Raw genomic sequence first — 18,160 nt, 5'->3', positions numbered from 1 at the left:
TACTTCCATTTTCAAGACATTTTAATACTACAAGTACATAAAACCTAGGTACCCTCCTTAATTCCTATGTCCACCCACCCCCCCATCAACTTCCTGAATCCAACCCAAAGCAAATCCTATAAGCTATTCCTTTAAACTATATCATAAATTAGACCTCTCTGCTACCTCCCTCTTACCTGGTCACCACAAGAGCCTCGACAAGCCATCCATCTCTATTCTTGCCCCTCTTCCTCAAGAGTCTAATATCCATACAGTATCTACAATAATCTTTTCAAAAGATACATCACTACTTTGCTCAAAACTCCTAAATGAAGCTAGACTTGCAATATACTAACATTATACTTCCAATAAATCCTAAGTTCTTTAACAGGCCTGTAAGATCCTATGAGATCTAGCCTAGCCCCTGTATATCTCACTGACCCATTTGTCTCCTACCAATTCCCACCTCACGCCCCCTCCCCCAATCCCTTATGACCTTAGAACTATGCTGGCTTTCTTACAGTCCCCCAAGTACTTGAAAGTCATGCTAGCCTTAGAATCTTAGCCTAGATGATCCTTAAACCTGGAATATACTTCACCCTGATATCTCCATGGCTCACTCTCATTACTCAGATCTATAATAAAATATCATTTCTACGGGGAGTTCTTCCTTGACTCCATTAAATAGTGCTCGCCCTACCTGGTCACTATGTGTTACCCTGCTTACTTTTATCATATCACTTATCTGTTCCAGCAGATATATACAACTGAGTATGTATATATCTACACACATATGCAAATTTGTTCACTGTCTTCCTGAAAGAGTATTAACTTCATGAGAGCAGCAAATCTATTTTGCTAAATGCTCTATCTCCAAAACTCAGAATAATGCCTATCTTTAAGGACTAAATAAATTTTTGATGACTTAATGAATGTTGAAGCAAGTGAGTCACTAGCAAGTAATCAAATAACTGATGATAGCGTATTCTTACAACAAATTTCTCATTATTTGAGGGAATCTGAGTCTCTATCTTCTGCCGCGAAATAAAGACTTACTAAAACATATAAATGACTCAAACTTCAAAATAAAGCTCTGTAGTAAAAAAAGAAGACACAGAATACTGTAATTTCAAGCCACTCAACAAAGCATGTTGAACAATCAATTATGCACAGGAATTTATTAAGCGTTTAGTTTTGTGATAAATTCAGCCTTCAGTATTTAATATAGTGCAGGTTCCATTAAAAACTGGAGTGATTACTTTTTTGGGCATTCCTGAAAATCACTCAAAAAATTTAGACACAGTCCTAGAACATATATCTACTAACTTAAAACTCAACCTTCCTTTTTCAAAAGCTTCCAATTACACATCTAAAAGAGAATGCAGTCTAAAGTCATGGCCAGTTTCATGCAATTGAGCATGCTCATTAAAAACAGGTAAGAGAAACTTAGACAATTGCCAAAGCAGATCAATCTTCAACTATCTTGCACTGCAATCTGGGATGTGCTTACCTTTGCTAAGGTCACAGGCTCTGGATCAGTGGGTGTGCAGCTAGTACACAGAAACCTATTATTATACACTGTAGTACAGCTGTAGCACTATCATTAAAATTCTGCCACAAAATATTTGATACTGGTCAAAACATGGAAAATAGTGATGTTAGAATTCTATATTCTTACAATATACAATTCAGAAACCAACAAATACATAATTTAAAAAGTAGGGAAGTCCTTAGGCCTCCCCCTCTAATTATTCACCCTCCCATTTCCCCTTTTACTAGCCCACCTCCATCCCTTCCAAAAAGTTTAAGACATTGCTTTAAAATAATTGATTCAAGTTCTTCATAAGAAATTATTCTATGAGGATTTGAAAATGGTTAGTGACATGCCTATATGTCAGTGCCATCTAGTAACAAAGAATTATTCTAACAAGATGTTTTACCTGTATTAGCTCAAATTTATTTTTATTAACCTAATATCTTTTGAATCCATAGACCAACACATTTATCCATGAAGAAAATAAATGTGGGTTACAAATGGAAAGATGTAATAAGATGTAATCCCAATTACCAATTCTTATACATAGTGGTAGTACTTTTTGAACAAAGTACTTGCTGAATTAATTTTTTTTAAATGTTCAACTTTTTAAAATGTCAGTATAGCACTTTCCTGTTTCTTTAAGCATAGTCAGATCTACCAGTTCTTAAGTAAACTCTTTACTTGATCACACTACCCACTCATAACTACCATTCAATTTCCCTCCATTATCTTGCCTATCCCTTAAATAGAGCGTTACTCACTGTTTCTATTTTCTGTCTACTCATTCACTTAAATCAGTTTCTTACTGTGGTAAAATACATTTAACATACATCTTACCATCTTAACCATTTTTAAGTGTGCAGTTCAATAGCATTAAGTATCCATCTTGTATAACCATCACCACCATCCAACTCCAGAACTGTTTTCATTTTGCAAAGCTAAAACTCTGTACCCATTAAATGCCCCTCTTCCCTTTTCTTAGCCCCCCTGGTAACCACTATTTTATTTTCTGTCTCTCTGATTTTTACTACCCTAGGAACCTCATATAAGTGTAATCATACTGTAGTTGTCTTCTTGTGACTGGCTTATTTCACTTAGCATAATGTCTTCATGGTTCATACATGTTGTAACATGTTAGAATTTCCTTCCTTTTTAAAGCCGAATAATACTCCACTGTGTGTATATAACACATTTTGTTTATCCATTTACTTACTGATGAACATTCGACTTGTTTCCACTTAAATCTTTCTTAAAACTTATTTTGTGTGTATATATATGCTGGCTCAATTACCCAAACCAACATTTAAATTGATTTCCTGAAGGTTAATGATTTTTCTTCTTGCCAAATCTAATATCTCTTTTCCAATATAACACATTTCTCTATTGCAGAACTTTTGGCCACTTTCCATCTCTCCTCTCTCTCTAACCCGAGAGAGAGAGAGAGAAAGAGAGAGAGAGAGAGAGAGAGAGAGAGAGAGAGAGAGAGAGGGAGAGGGAGAGGGAGAGGGAGAGGGAGAGGGAGAGGGAGAGGGAGAGGGAGAGGGAGAGGGAGGGAGGGAGAGAGAGAGAAAGAGAGAGAGAGAGAGAGAAGGCGTGACTTACAATCATTCATATACAGTTGACCATTGAACAATATGGGTTTGAACCATGTGGGTCCACTTACACATGGATTTTTTTTTTTTCAATAAATATACAGTCAGTCCTCTGTATCTCCAGGTTTTGCATCTTCAGACTCAACAGACCAGAGTTTGAAAATAGTATGTATTTTCAATCCACAGCTAGGAACCCACAGATGTGAGAGCTGACTGCATACATTGTTCTACGCCATTTTATATAAAGGACTTGAAATTTTGGTATCCACGGGAGGTCCTGGAACCAATCCCCAGCAGATTCTGAAAGATGACTGTAGTAAAAAGTTATAGGAGGATTTTTGACTTGTGGGGTTTTGGTACCCTTAATCCCCATGTTGTTCAAGGGTCAACTGTAATGTAGAGAGAATAAAACACTAAAGATGTCAATGTACCAGAGAAATAAAATGAAACTAAGAGCATGCACAAAATATACACAAGATCCTCTAATAACAAAAAGTAGACAAGAAAGGAAACAAAGTAAGTCAAAGGATTCATATCTCCTCAGGAATACATCTTTTCTTATTACAGAGACCTAAAAAGAACATTTTTCATGAGAGCTTCAACAGATACTCTGCAGTATGGTGGACTAGACCCTCAACTATACAACCATCCATCACTGTCTGAAAACTCTTCTCTAAAGTTTCAAGACACTGTACCCTCCAGACTGACTTCCCATATCTCTGATTGCCATTACTTATTTCATTAGATAATGATTTGCTTTTGCCTTATTAGCAGTATTCCCCAGGAGCTATTCTCTTTCTCTTTCCTTCTCTTAGTGAACTCTCAATTCATGTGACTTTAACTATGATACCTTTATGACAGTGAATCACAAATCTATATTGTTTTAGAACACAGCCTTTAAGCAGTTATAATCTTGTAGTGATAAATACTGTTCTATAAGTTTTTAAACTGATTACATGGTAAAGAAAAAAACTGATGATATAAGTAAAAACTTAATTTTCTTCAATAAGACTGACATTTGCTATTTCGCTTTGTCAAACAAATCTATACTCTTAATTTTAAACTAATAATTAAGCAGCCCACTTTAAGTGCTGTGAATAAAAAATATGTAAATAGTCCATCATTTTCAACATCCTGAAAGAATTCACACTAATGCAAACAGAAACAGAAGACTAGCCATATGTTAGAAGAATGCTTATTAAGGATCTTTTATTGAAGAGTACCTTAACCAGTTGAGAAAATTAGACAGTAACCTTTACTTGTATATAATACTATATTTGAATAGAGTAACCACCCATAGAATGAAAAAAATTTAAAGTATAAGACATTATTACATGCTATGTGATTTATCCTATTTTTAAATCATTCATTCCCTCTGCATCATGTATTTATGTATGTAATACACCACACATGCATATCTAGAACATATATATACATATGTTTCAGAATTATGGAAATGTTTAGAATTTTTAAAAACAAGCCATGTTCATATTCAAATTGAAATGACTAATATCTTTGAAATTTTTATTTTCATTTATTTGTAATTTGCATTATTATCTCTATTACAGGTTTTTTCCTAAAATTCTAAATAATATTCAGTGGAATAGAAGAAAAGACCAAAGTAAGCTTAAGATTTGTTTGAAAGAAAAAATAATTTTTTTGCCTAGACAGTGTGGCTCAGTGGTTGAGTGTCAACCCATGAACCAAGAGGTCACCAGTTTGGTTCCCGATCCGGGCACATGCCCAGGTTGTGGGCACAATTCCCAGTGAGGGGCATGCAGGAGGTGGTCAATCAATGTTCTCTCTCATCAATGTTTCTCTATGTCTCTCCATCTCCCTTCTTCTCTCTTTAAAATCAAAAGAAAAAGTATTTTAAAAAAAGAAAAACAATTGTGTAAAACTGACCATCTTTGAAGAGAATACTGTTATCCATAACTAAATCCCTTATCCAAAAGAGAAGGAATAAAGTATTTTTTCCACCCAAAGCAAAAGTTAATGTAGTGAATCTCCTATAGTAACATAAATTTTAAAATCCAGAATTGTAACCAGAGTCCCTCCTGCACAGCCCCTTTCCAAACCAAGGACTGGTAAAGCAAAATTTACCAGACAACCCACAGGGAATTGATTCCCAACCGGTAAGGAAAGTGAAGAAAAAACAGTAAGATGTTCAAAGAAGCCTACTGTTTCTAGATAATCCATCACAGTGAAAAATGGACAGCCTTTTTTTCTACCTTCTGCAGAAGGCTCTATTACTATACTTCAAACTTGAAGTATCCCTTGAGTTTGTGAATATAGCAGGAGATATGTAGAATAATTCAGGTGTATAAAAAACTGTAAGTCACATTCACAAGCAATTTTAGAGTAGTACTTACTTAAATTATAAGAAAAGTTTCATTACATGATGAATTACATGCTGAAAAATTCTTTATTTGACAAAATGAGGCTCACAACATACCTATTTCATGTGTTTCCACAGCACAGAAACTCAACTTTTCCAGACCCAAGGTATAGAGAAATATGATAGGCAATTGGTCTTTGTATCCTATTCTGAGAGGTGATCTATTTCAGAATAAAACCAAGAAAAATCTATAAAGGGAAGACAAGCTGTCTCAAAGTCAAGTATCTTCCATAGATTAAAAAAGCATAATTAAACCTAGCAAATCAGTAATATGCAATGATCCTTCATCTCCAAAAGCCAAGTGTCCTGAAGTAAAAAAGAGTATCAAGAATAAAAGAGAAACAGAAAAGAAGTACTGTAACAAAAACAAAAACCAGTTAGTCCTAAATGAATAGCTCTGAAATGAATGAAACAGTGACTGAAATGATAACATAGGATGATGATCAAGAAAGATTAGAAACTTATTGTGTGAGTGCCCTGACTTATTTGAATAATGTTATAATAAAAACAAAGCTGTTTAATTATAAAGAAATAAAAGACACACTTTATACAAAATATAGAAATCAATTCTGATTAATATAGAACAGCATTTTGCAAACTGATCAAATAATTTGCACATCAACCAAGTAAAATTTAAACTACTCTTCTGGAAAAAAAAACCCACATTAAACCCATACGTATACCCCATTTTTCAACAGTTCACTATACCACTTTGTTTTTATGAACGACCTAGAAGAGTGCCTGTTTTCAATAACCGAAAGAAATCCGAACAGGATCTTTACTTTTAAGAAAAAAGGCAAAAAACAAAAATAGTGTTTGGTATTTCTTTGGCAGCTAACTTACAGAGCACCTCAAGCAGCGAGACTGGCACTGCCAAGCTCCTTCCCCAGGAGAAACACCCAGCATCTCAGCATCAGGCCCCCATAGCTTTGAACTGTGTCTGTGAGCATTTGCGCTTTATCTTTTTGTTGGTTTGTTTATTTGTTAATTGTTTGTTTGTTGTTGATGTCCTCCTCTGTGCTTTATCTTGATTTATTCCATGTATCCATTAGCAAAATGTGTCCTAAGGTATCAGAAAACCCTAAAAGACCTCGTAAGGGTGTTACATGTAGCATAAACTAGATTTGTAATTAAGCATTTCAACTGTAAATAATATCGATGATCAGGAATTTTTTTCCTTTACATTTCCTGTTATGTAACAATTACAATTTTGTTTTCCTAAACAGAAGAAAATACTTAGTCATTTCTCTCTGGCTAGGCTTTACAAGGACATGACAACAGCCATTATTATGTGCCCGCCTCTCTCTTCTCTCAGACAATTTCAGTTCCTTTAAATTTCTAATAAAAAAAAAAATTACACCTGCAAAATTTCAAACTATTGATTCAATTTGTAACATCCAAAATTAGACAGTGACCTTAGGTAAGGTAAGACTGTGCTGAACAGGATGGAAAGATTACTTCATGGTTGTCACATGTTATAATACTTAACCCAATGAGTTATCTTTTTAAAAACAGTGCATTACTTAATCAGTTTTTTATCCACTATGATCCCTAAATCTTATACATAACCAATAATTTTCTATCTACATTTTCCTTCATTAGGTATCTGTTTATCAGCAATTCTAACAACATATCCAGTTTATCAAAATCTATCTGAAATCTAATAGTTGTTTTAAAATGGTTTTCACTGGCATGGGACTGTTGTCATGTGCAAAGTGACCAAGCATTCTCTATAGAAATGAAAAAAAAAGTGCATTGTGGACACACTGAAATTTTTCTTCGTGAAATCAGGATCAATTTCTATATAACACAATTTATTTTTCATCAGTTGACAACATTCCATAAAGATCTTGGGTACATTTCACCCTCCAGAAAATTACATACTACAATTTTAAGTGTTTAGCCTAATAGATCTGTTCATTTTATTAATCAGTATTGTGGGACTGAATCAAAAACCTTACAAATCTTTAAAAACAGCTGAATATTTTGGTTTATTCAGTTTTACTATAAAGATAAGTGAAGATCTGCTATCTACCAGGTATTGCCAGGAATTATGCCAGGTACTTTTACTACATTATTAATTCATATCAAATAAGAATTGCATTTTATAAGTGAATTTTAAAACATGCCCAATGTCTTAATGTTCCTAACTAGAAGGGCCAAGAGTTAAATTTGTAGAACTTGAAAGCCCATATAATTCCTACAGTCTGCCACTGAGGGAGGAGCCATGAAGGGGCTACCATTTGTGGTCTACCTCTTTATCCCCTTCTAGAACTCCTGGTCAACCCTCACAGACTATCTTAAACACAATTTTCAGAGTTAATTACTCCTTTCAGTGAGCTGTCTCTATATCCTACACTTACTTCTATTATTGTACATATCAGCATATATTGTAATTATTTGTGTACTTTGTCTTTCCCACTTAGCTATTTACTCCTTATATCCCAGAAACTGTTTAACTCATCGTTAATACCCACGCGCCAATGCCTGCTTTCCACATAATAGATACACCCATTCTACTTGTGCTCCTGCAACATGAATTAGCTTATATGTAATTGGCAAGCAGGGATAATGTCAATATATGTCCACACCATTTATGCAACTTCTTCTCACAGGTTATCATTTTACACTGCCAAATAGCAGCAAATGGACACAAAGTTTACAGAATGCAAAAACAGCAAATCCATGAACTCAGTGTCCCCTTAGCAGTCCTTCTTCCTCTGAACTCGATCTAGCCACAGCCTCTGTCTTAGAAACGTTTGTTGCCCAGTTCTCATCTGGCACCTTGTCCTTGTCTTCATAATATAGGAACCTCAACCCTACCTAAAACCTCCTTCCATTAAGTTATCTTTACTTATTTTTTAAGGTAAATTACAATATCTACTATAGTATTTATTGATTAGAAATTTAACACCCCTTTTTACCTGTGCTAGTACTTTTATTAGTACTATTAGTGCTCTGGTTATAAAGTTGCACAGGTTTTGACTAGTCTGCTTCAACCTCATTATTTCCCATAAACTCTGTAATTTTTAAGTTAGTAATTCGGCAAAACATACATTTTTCAGGACTGCATATACTTCATTTTGGCAGAAATGCCTGAACTCAAATGATGTGTGATGAACTGAATATCTGATGAACCTAACTACTGAGTATCTAATGTTCAGCATTACACATGCATTCATTCAACTATATTTACTAAATATTAAAGTAAACAAGGCACTGCTCTAGGCATTGGAGACACAAAAATGATATGCAAAGTATAACTGTGTATGTGTGTGTATGCATGTATGTGTGCACACATGTGTATACTTGTATTCATACTGAACGAAATAACCTTGAATTACATATTATTGCTAGAAGTACATTCTAACCCCTATATCAGCAGTTTCAAAAACTTTTCAGAAGAATCATTTTTTTTTATTTCCCAAAAGAACTCTTACACAAACAAAATGTAGCAAATGAAAGCAGAACCCTACATATTTGGGAGGCCCCATTCCTGAGATACTCCAGAAAACCTGGGGCTTGTCGGGCCATGATTTAAAAAATAGTGATCTAGCAACAATGCCCCACCTTTCATGGCCCCTTTTATACGTCAAAGAGTCTGACATGAGTTGAGAATTTGAATTAGGTCACTCTAAAGCTTCTGGTGGAGGTTTACTTCACTCAACTCTTCTCTCTTCTCCTTCATGAAGCTATATTAGCAGGAGCCCTAAGACAACTCCTCCCACACCCTAATCCCCTAAAAAAGTTACATAAGAGATGGTCTTTGGAGAAAGGAAGCAGAGAATAGATAATTTAGCACAAATCTTTGGAAACTAAGAGGGAAATTTTATCATCATCATCATAATGGTGAAATCTTAGGGGGTGGAAATTAAGGTGAAAACCTAGAGGGGAAAGAAGAAAGGCTTCTCAACTTGAAAGGGTCTTAAGCTTAAAAAAGAAAAATAAGAAACATTCTCTTGGATCACAAAAGATCTCACCAAACTCACTAGGGTGGGAAGCTAAAATGAGGTTTAAGGACAGAGTTCCCTTGGATTTGAGATACATTAATAAACAAAATAGACAAAGCACCCTGGCTTACATTCTTGGGGGCAGGAAAGAGAGAGAAATAGAAAAGAGACAAATATAATGAATAAGCCAGTTATATAATATGTTAGAAGGTGATACACAATGTGGGAAAAAGAAAAGAAACTGTGAAGCTGAGTGAGAGGGATCCAGAGTGCTAACAAACTCAGGACAGGGAGGGGGGTACAGTTTTAAATAGAGTGGTCAGGGTGGGCCTCAAGAGAGCACAGCCCTGATTGACTTTAATAAAAATGGTAATGGAGTTAGCCACGAGGGTATCTGCATTCCTACAGTTGTAGAATAGCAAGGAGTCCAGCTTGGATAGAGCTCAGTGAGTGAGGAAAATGGACAGGATAGAGAGGGAAGAGAGAGAACAGGGTAGGTGTGGAAGGCATATCTTGTAGAGGCTTTATAGGTCATTGTAAAGATTTTGGCTTTTACTCTGAGTCACTGCTGGGTATTGAAGAGATTGATCTGACTTATATTTTAAATTGGTTACTCTGCTAAATGAAGGATAGACTACAGCTCAGTATGCAGGGAGACCATTAAGTGGCTACTGCAATTACCCAGGCAAGAAATGGGGGCTGAGCCAGGGGGTAGCAGAACAAGTGATGAGAAATAGTCAAATCTTTTTTCTTTCATTCACAAAATGGTTAAGTGTGTTTCATTCAACTTATACACAAAATCTAAAACATACTAATAACAATAATGAATCTCCAATTCCCTTAGTAACATCTCTATATTGCTATATTTCATGTAGACAGTCTGTGTTTCTTTCCTACCATTCTAGCACTTTCCCCTATAAAATTTATATTCAGCCCTGGCCAGTATGGCTCAGCAGTAGAGCGTCAATCTGCAGACCAATGAGTTGTGGGTTGGATTCCAGCAAGGGCATGTACCTCAGTTGCGGTTCGTCTCGGCCTGGGTCGGGTCATGCGGGAGGCAACCAGTCGATGTGTCCTTCTCACGTCAATGTTTCTCTCTCTCTCCCTTTCTCCCTCCATCTCCCTCCCACTCTATCTGCAGATAACTGGAAAAAATATCCTCAGTGAGGATTAAAAAAAGAAGTATATTCATTTATTCCTATTCTTACTCAAGTTCATACTACTTAAAAGTGGTATGGGAAAAGGAAATGGAGAAACAGATTTCTGAAGTCTATGTATCCTTTATTTAAGTTGGTGGTATTTTTACCTTCTTTCTTTTTCTTCTTCCCAGTATATTACAACACATGCCTCTTAAAAGTGAAACATATAAGGGGAGGGAAGAGATAAACCAAAGAACTTATATGCATATATGCATAACCAATGGACAAATACAACAATGCTATCTGTGTGTTTTGGGGGAGGAGGGTGTCTAAGGGGGAAAAAGTAGAAACTTCTGTAACAAAAATAAATTAATCAAAAAATAAATAAACAAATCCAATATGAGGGTTCACTTCTATTTGTGATATTAATATCTAAATATGGATCAACTAATCACTGAAAATGATCAATTTGTTATCAATTTGGGATTAATTTATAAAAATAAATTTTGCAGATATCAAACAAAAAAAGTTAAATATATAAATATATATACACACATACACACTAGTTATAAACCTTTTACATTAATAAAAACACTAAAAACTGGTGGAATAGTTTTCTGCATTTTTCCCATTTCCAAACATTACCATTGACAGTCTAGTAAACTTTATTACTTCTTTATATTCCTACTTGATAATCTATCCCAGCTTCCTTTTAATTTCATTATTCAAACTTGAAAAGAAAAACATATGCTACAACATAACTGTTTGACTTTGGCAAAAGAATAGAAACATTAGACATTTTGGTTGGCTTTGTTATTCAAACAATAAGTTTAACAGGATTTTAAAACAATTTTACTAGCTTTCTAACATGAGGTATCAAGTTGAGATTTTAGGTTATACACTTATCCTGCCCTAAAAAATTACTATCCATTAATAAGTTTGACGACTTAAGAGTAGAGAAAGGAATAAAATATAAATTACACATTTAATCATGCAAATATTAGAAGACTTCATTAAGGGTTTATTTAAGGTAAAGCTTAAAGCTCCATGCCTTCTAAAGATTCAGAAACTGTTCTGCATAGCCAAAAGGAAAACTTTGGAGTCCATGTTTATTTGATAAAATAATTATTGACTAAAATATAAATGACCTCAGAGAAATGTTATTTTGATATTTTGTAAGATTATATGCAATTAGTGAGTTAACAATGGCTAATTAGAGCAGAAGTGCAGGTAAGAGAGATCTAGATCACTGACGCAGCCTTACCTTCTGATGTCTTCCATCGTTTCCATAAATCTTCAACAGTTATGTGCTTATCTTCTCTGTGCAAATGGCTATGTTTTTTAGTAGCATCTTTATATTTCATATCTTCTCTGATAAACTAAGAAAGAGAAAACACTAAGTTAAATATACTTAAATTCACTATTTTAGTCTCTATAAATTGAGAAAAAAATAAAATTTGAAATGCAGTGGGTGCTGATTATCAGATAACTGGTACGTTTTTGGTATTTTATACTCACATTATTCTAACATGTTTATATAATTTATTCAATAAAATGCCTTCTACTACTAATCATGACAGTAACAGTAGCAGTAGTAAAAGTACTATCCTACATTATTTGGTAAATATGTCTATATACCTATAATAAAACACACATGCAGAGACAGTCATTTAACTGCATGACAGTTCTATATGTTAAGGATTATGTATCCCCAATATATAGATGAAAAAAACCAAGGCTCAAAGAAGTTAAGTATTTTGCCCAAGGTTGAAAAAATAATGAAAAGCAGAGATGAAATTCCAACACAAGCAATTTGGTAATGCTCAAGAGCATAATATCCTGCCTCAATATTATATATATTTTTACCAACTGCTTAATGGCAGGGTGTTTCAAAATACACTAAATACTAATCTCAATTACTGCATCATATTTCTTTTATTTATTTATTTATTTATTTATTTATTTATTTATTTATTATTTATTCATTCATTTATTTATTTATTTATTTTTAATCCTCACCTCACCTGAGAATATTTTTCCATTGATTTTCAGATAGAGTGGGAGGGAAGGAGAGAGGGGGAAAGAGAGGGAGAGGGAAAAAGAAGGGGAGAAGGGAAGAGAGAGAGAGACAGACACAGAGAGAGAAAGAAAGAGAGAGAAACATCGATGTGAGAGAGACACACTGACTGGTTGCCTCCCACATGACCTCAACCAGAGTCAGGGATTGAACTGCAACCAAGGTAGGTGCCCTTGACCGGAATCTAACCTGTGACTCTTTGGCAAAAGGGCTGATGTTCTAACCACTGAGCAAAACTAGCCAGGGCACTGCATCAAATTTCTATAGTCTGCTACCTTTTAAGCTATTATTTATAGTTGAAAGGTATTCAATTATAGTGTTTAGAACTAACGTATTTTATAAAACTAAAGCAGGTTATTAATCTCATTTGAATAGTACAGAGAGAAAGCACTAAAATTTACTTTACTAAATATCAACCTCTTCTATATCACGCATTATATAAAAAATTTTAATTGGTCCCCACTGTCTACCAAATAAAAAGCAAACTCCTTTTTATGGCTTACATACCATTCCCAATAAATGCATACCATCCCCTGATAATCTTTTAGGCCTTATCTCTTGACACTTTTACCATGTAAACTCATTAATCTAATTATATTAAAGTAATAGTTTTTTCCAATTATTATGCCTTTTATACTTCAATATTTCTGATTTTTCTTGTTTTAGTATTGTTTTACTTGGTATTTTTATTGATTTTGATTTTCTTCTGATTCCAAAAATATAAGATCATAGGAAAGATTACTTCAGAAATCCACAATGCAGAAAGTGAAAATCCCCAGAGGCATATTTTTCTGACTTTTACATACAGACAACAGACATCATCTTCAGGCAAAAGACCAACTTTTGGTTTTGGTAGAGTTGTTCTCTACTAAAACTAAAAAAGACTATTTGAATAGCTGTATAATATTGAGCAAATCATCTCACTTTTCTGAGATTCAATCCCTTGGGTGCAAAAATGAAGAAACAAGCTTTTTACCACATGTGGTAAGCAGAGTGTGGTGAGTCATTAAACTGGTATCAATCTATAGTATAGACAGAAATGGAGAATAGCAATTTAGAAACCTTTATAGCAATTAAACTATGTTTTCAAAGCATCTGACCCAAGCATGTGATAAGTGTACTTACCATGCATGCCTTATGCATAATGTATTAAAAATAAAAAATCTGGTCCTCCACCACAGATAATTTGGAAAGCACTAACCTAAAGGTCTATTCTGGTGCTTGTATCTGTTGTTTGAAATAATACCTTACTCTTTTTTTCTAAATGTCCTTTTTAAGTTATTTTTAAAGGGGCCTGTCTCGCCCTGACAGGTTTGGCTCAGCGGTTGGAGCATTGGCCTGCGAACCAGAGAGTCCCGGGTTCGGTTTCCGCTAAGGCCACATACCTCGGCTGCATTTTGTCCCCAACCCAGTGGGGTCGTGCAGATGGCAGCCACTCAGTGTGTCTCTCTCACATCGATGTTTCTCTCTCTCTCTTTGTCCCTCTCTCTCTCACACTCTATCTGAAGATGAATGCAAAAATGTCCTCGGATGAGGATAAAACAATAAATAAATGGGGCCTGTCTCATTACCCCAACTCCTCCATGTCTATTTCTAGTCTTATTTTCAGTTTCTCTTTTTCTGCCCACCCCTCCTGCTCTTTCTGACCGATACCTTCAAAATCTAGTACATATACCTTAAGAAGTCACTGCCACTGAGATACTCAGAAACTTCCCCTATCTTTGACGGGGTCCAAGAGCGAGAAATACTAGATGGAAAACCATAATGGACAGAACAGGGAAGAAGCCCGTTTTGGAAATGGTCCAGTCAGTTGAAATAAGTGGCAACTGTTTCATTTACATGATACATTTAAAAACAAAACAAAACAACAATAAGAAAACAATGTCCTAGGAAATTCTTTCACCACATGAACACAAAAAACCCAGAAGTAGAGTTCTGTGGCTTCAGGCTCAATATATTTCAGAAAATAAAGCTAATTTCCACATACAGACTAGATGCAGCATTATAGTTACTTGAACTCTTTTAGGAAGCCCAGAATAAGTATATAGCTATCTGCCAAAATATGCACTTAATAAAATAAAATAATACATTAAAAATATTTTAAACTTATGATGGTATCTATAGCTCATGTGGTATAAAAGAACTATCTGGCTCTAAGAAAGTTGGCTGAAAACAAGAAAACATACTGAATTATGTTTTCCTTGGGATTACCATTTAAAAATTAATATACAGAGTGGAGCAAAAGTAGGTTTACAGTTGTTCAAATGGAAAATGATACAATAATTAATAAATAGTGATACAACTGTAAACTTACTTTTGCCTTACCCCATATACTTGTTTTAAAATATAAGCCCAAGATGACACAATTCATAACAAACCACATAAAAGTATATTCCATATCTCATATATCTTCAACATTTTAATCATAAAATATGACTAGAAAACACTATAATTAAAATTATGTTATGTTGAAATTAAGTTGGAAAATGTTTAACTGAACTAAATACACCATAAATCATTAGCTTCCATCAAATTTTCTTTCCAAAATCCTAAAGAGCAGACCATTCTAACCAGACTTTTCAAAAACTTCACAGAAAACTGCAAATTTAAGAAATGAGACAGGTTACTAGAGAAATTTAAAAAATAGTTACCAATAACTGAAAATACACAACAAATTACAAATACTTCTTATTCACTGAAATACTGAATTTAGAAATCAGAAAACAGAGCCTTAAATTCTATTACGTAAATCTTCAAATGATACACAGTAAATAATGTAGACTTCCTTGGCAAGCACATCCAATTATGAAAATCCACTACAGAAAAACCTAAATTGACAATACAAATAAGAGTGCCCAATAAATAACGACTATTAAATATTCTCTTCAAAAACATTCACACAGGTGATTCTTTGAAATAAATTCTTCTAGTACCATTATAGAAATTGCATACCCAGTTTCAGGAAGGTAGCTTTTAAATAATCAACCGATTTTAGTTTCTTTTACCTTTTATTATTTTGTACTTTGTATTTGTTTTTGTACTGTTATCTTTATATTTATTTTTGTTTATATTTTATTTTTGTTACATCATCATACTTGTATTTTGTATCTGTGCTATTATTTTTATGACACTGCTTTACTAGTATCTGATACATGTTAGCACAGTAAGTCCTCACTTAACATCTAGGATAGGTTCTGCAACTTTAAACAAAATGATGTATAATGAAACCAATTTCACCACAAGCTAATTGATATAAACAAGAGTTAGGTTTCTATGGCATCTTATCAACATTATAACAAAATGAGGTTGAATGAGCCCTGGCCGGTTTGGCTCAGCCGTTGGAGTATCGACCTGCGGTACAGAGAGACCCGGGTTCAGTTCCCGCTAAGGGCACGTACCTCGGTTGCAGTTTGTCCCTGGCCCTGGTTTGTCGTGCGGGTGGCAGCCACTCGATGTGTCCCTTCACGTCGATGTTTCTCTCTCTCTCTCTCTCTTCCTCTCTCTCCCTCTTCCTCTCTCTCCCTCCCGCTCTATCTGAACAAGAAATGGAAAAATGTCCTCGGGTGAGGATAAAATAAATAAATAAAAAAGAGGTTGAATGAAAGGACATTATTTGAGGACCCGTTATATATACATATTTAGGGGCTCTATTCAGCCTATACCTGAGAACCTACCTACTAACATTAGTGTAAATCCCTGAAGGTGTCCTCTCACCCCTCCCTCAACGTATCACTCACTGCCACAGCTATCTGACCAAAGGACAGACACTTGACCCAAAAGAAAACAATCCAGAGCCTGACCAGGATAGCAGGATTCTATCTCACAGGAAACTATAATTCAGACCATGAAAATTTGGCCATGGCTCTGGATTTTTAAGGTGATAAAGACACTGGTATTTCAGGTACCATTTTATAGGCAGCCAAGATGGGCCAGGTGATAAGGCGAACAGAGGTAGGAATATGCAGGAGGAGAATAGAGAGAGGAAGAAATGACACCAGGAACTGTCAGTTCTTGATGACTTTCCAATTTCAGTTCCTCAGGAGGCCTGGGCTATACAATTCTTGTCCTGATTTCCACAACATGACAATGATAAATCTGTTTCCCTATTTATTTTTAAATATACGATTTTAAGACCTCAATACCTAGGAGAGGTGATTTATCATTCCAGTGAGGCACTCAGACTGCAGTCTGACTGACTATATTTAAAATCTGGCCAGCACTTAAATCCTCTTTAGCCTCATATTTCTCCTCTGTACAATAAGAAAAATAAAACTGTCTACCACATATCATTATGAAGAATAATTTAAAGATGTAGTGTCTAGAAGTGTTAGACAATAAAATTACATTAAATCAAACTATTTTGATTGTTTTTATGTATCAATGTTCTTATTGCTATTGAAGTTTAAAGCCTGAATAAATGAATTTCACCCTCATTATATTGGTAGGCTTAATATACATTTGGGGAAACATCAGACATTTATAAAGATAAGAGTACCCACTATTCTTAAAGTACCATTTCAGATATTCTGAAATAAAATACATAACACAGAAAGAGAAAAACACAGTTTTTTCCCTGACAATGTAAGCAGAGACTTTCCCAAAAGACACCAGTCATCAAAACAACACAGTGTCCAAGGTCTGATATGTGAGTCAGTTAAAACAGATGGGTTCCTTGAAAAAACTGCAGGGTCTCCTGTCTTGAAAACAACATTAAATTGCTCAGCAAAATATCTCAGAAATAATGCATAACAAGAAAGATACTACTGTTATCTTACTTTGAAAGATAAAAAAGTTAAGTCTAAGGGAGAGCTTGCAATTTATTCTGTTTTATATAGTTATTTAATAGGCCTAACACTAGAAGTATATTCTAAAGAATTCCAAAGTTCAAGTTCTTCACCATCATCCTAATCTGGATGTTCTATAAAAATGCATTGATTCTCAAACTCTTAGAAGTGATAGCATGCTAATAAAGCATGAATTGCCTACGTTTCTCTCTTCAATCCATGATTGTTTTATCAAACAGGTTGCATAGTGGTTGAAAGCACAGACTGTCTCCAAACTACATATATATCCCAAACCTACTATTTATTGTTATAACCTTGGTAAGTTATTTTACTCTCTGTGCTTCAGTTTTATAGTTATCAAACTAATAATAAAAGTTGCAAGTCAAAGGGTTGTTAGGATTAAGTAATTTATCTCACATGAAGTGAAAAGAAGAGTGCTTGGTATATAGCAAACACTGAACAATGTCAGCTATTTCATGTAAATCACCTATTTTTTAAAGTAATGAGTTAAATTTTTGCTTTGACTTGTACAATCTATATCATTTCTTGAAATGACTGGAAAAATATAAAATGTTTTCATTGATCTTTTAGAGAGAGAGAGGAAGGGAGAGAGAGATAGAGACAGTCCAAGTGCCCATAGGTAGATGAGTGGATAAAAAAGCTTTGGTACATATACACAATGGAACACTATGCAGCTGTAAGAA

The 18,160-nt window shown here is 34.5% G+C and overlaps 1 protein-coding gene across 2 annotated transcripts in view; it reads right to left on the bottom strand.

Annotated features, from left to right (window-relative positions):
• STIM2 (stromal interaction molecule 2) overlaps positions 1-18,160 on the bottom strand; it is a 164,576-nt gene that overhangs the window by 46,813 nt on the left and 99,603 nt on the right. For both annotated transcript variants that reach the window (XM_036258178.1, XM_036258176.1), the window contains exon 3: positions 11,860-11,974. In XM_036258178.1, the coding sequence (XP_036114071.1) occupies positions 11,860-11,974 (115 nt within the window). The remainder of the gene's footprint in view (positions 1-11,859; positions 11,975-18,160) is intronic.

This window comes from Molossus molossus, unplaced genomic scaffold (genome assembly GCF_014108415.1).
Source record: "Molossus molossus isolate mMolMol1 unplaced genomic scaffold, mMolMol1.p scaffold_m16_p_1, whole genome shotgun sequence".
In the NCBI taxonomy this organism is placed as follows: Eukaryota; Metazoa; Chordata; class Mammalia; order Chiroptera; family Molossidae; genus Molossus; species Molossus molossus.
The sequence above is the reverse complement of the archived record's forward strand: the minus strand, read 5'-3'. Positions and strand labels throughout refer to the sequence as shown.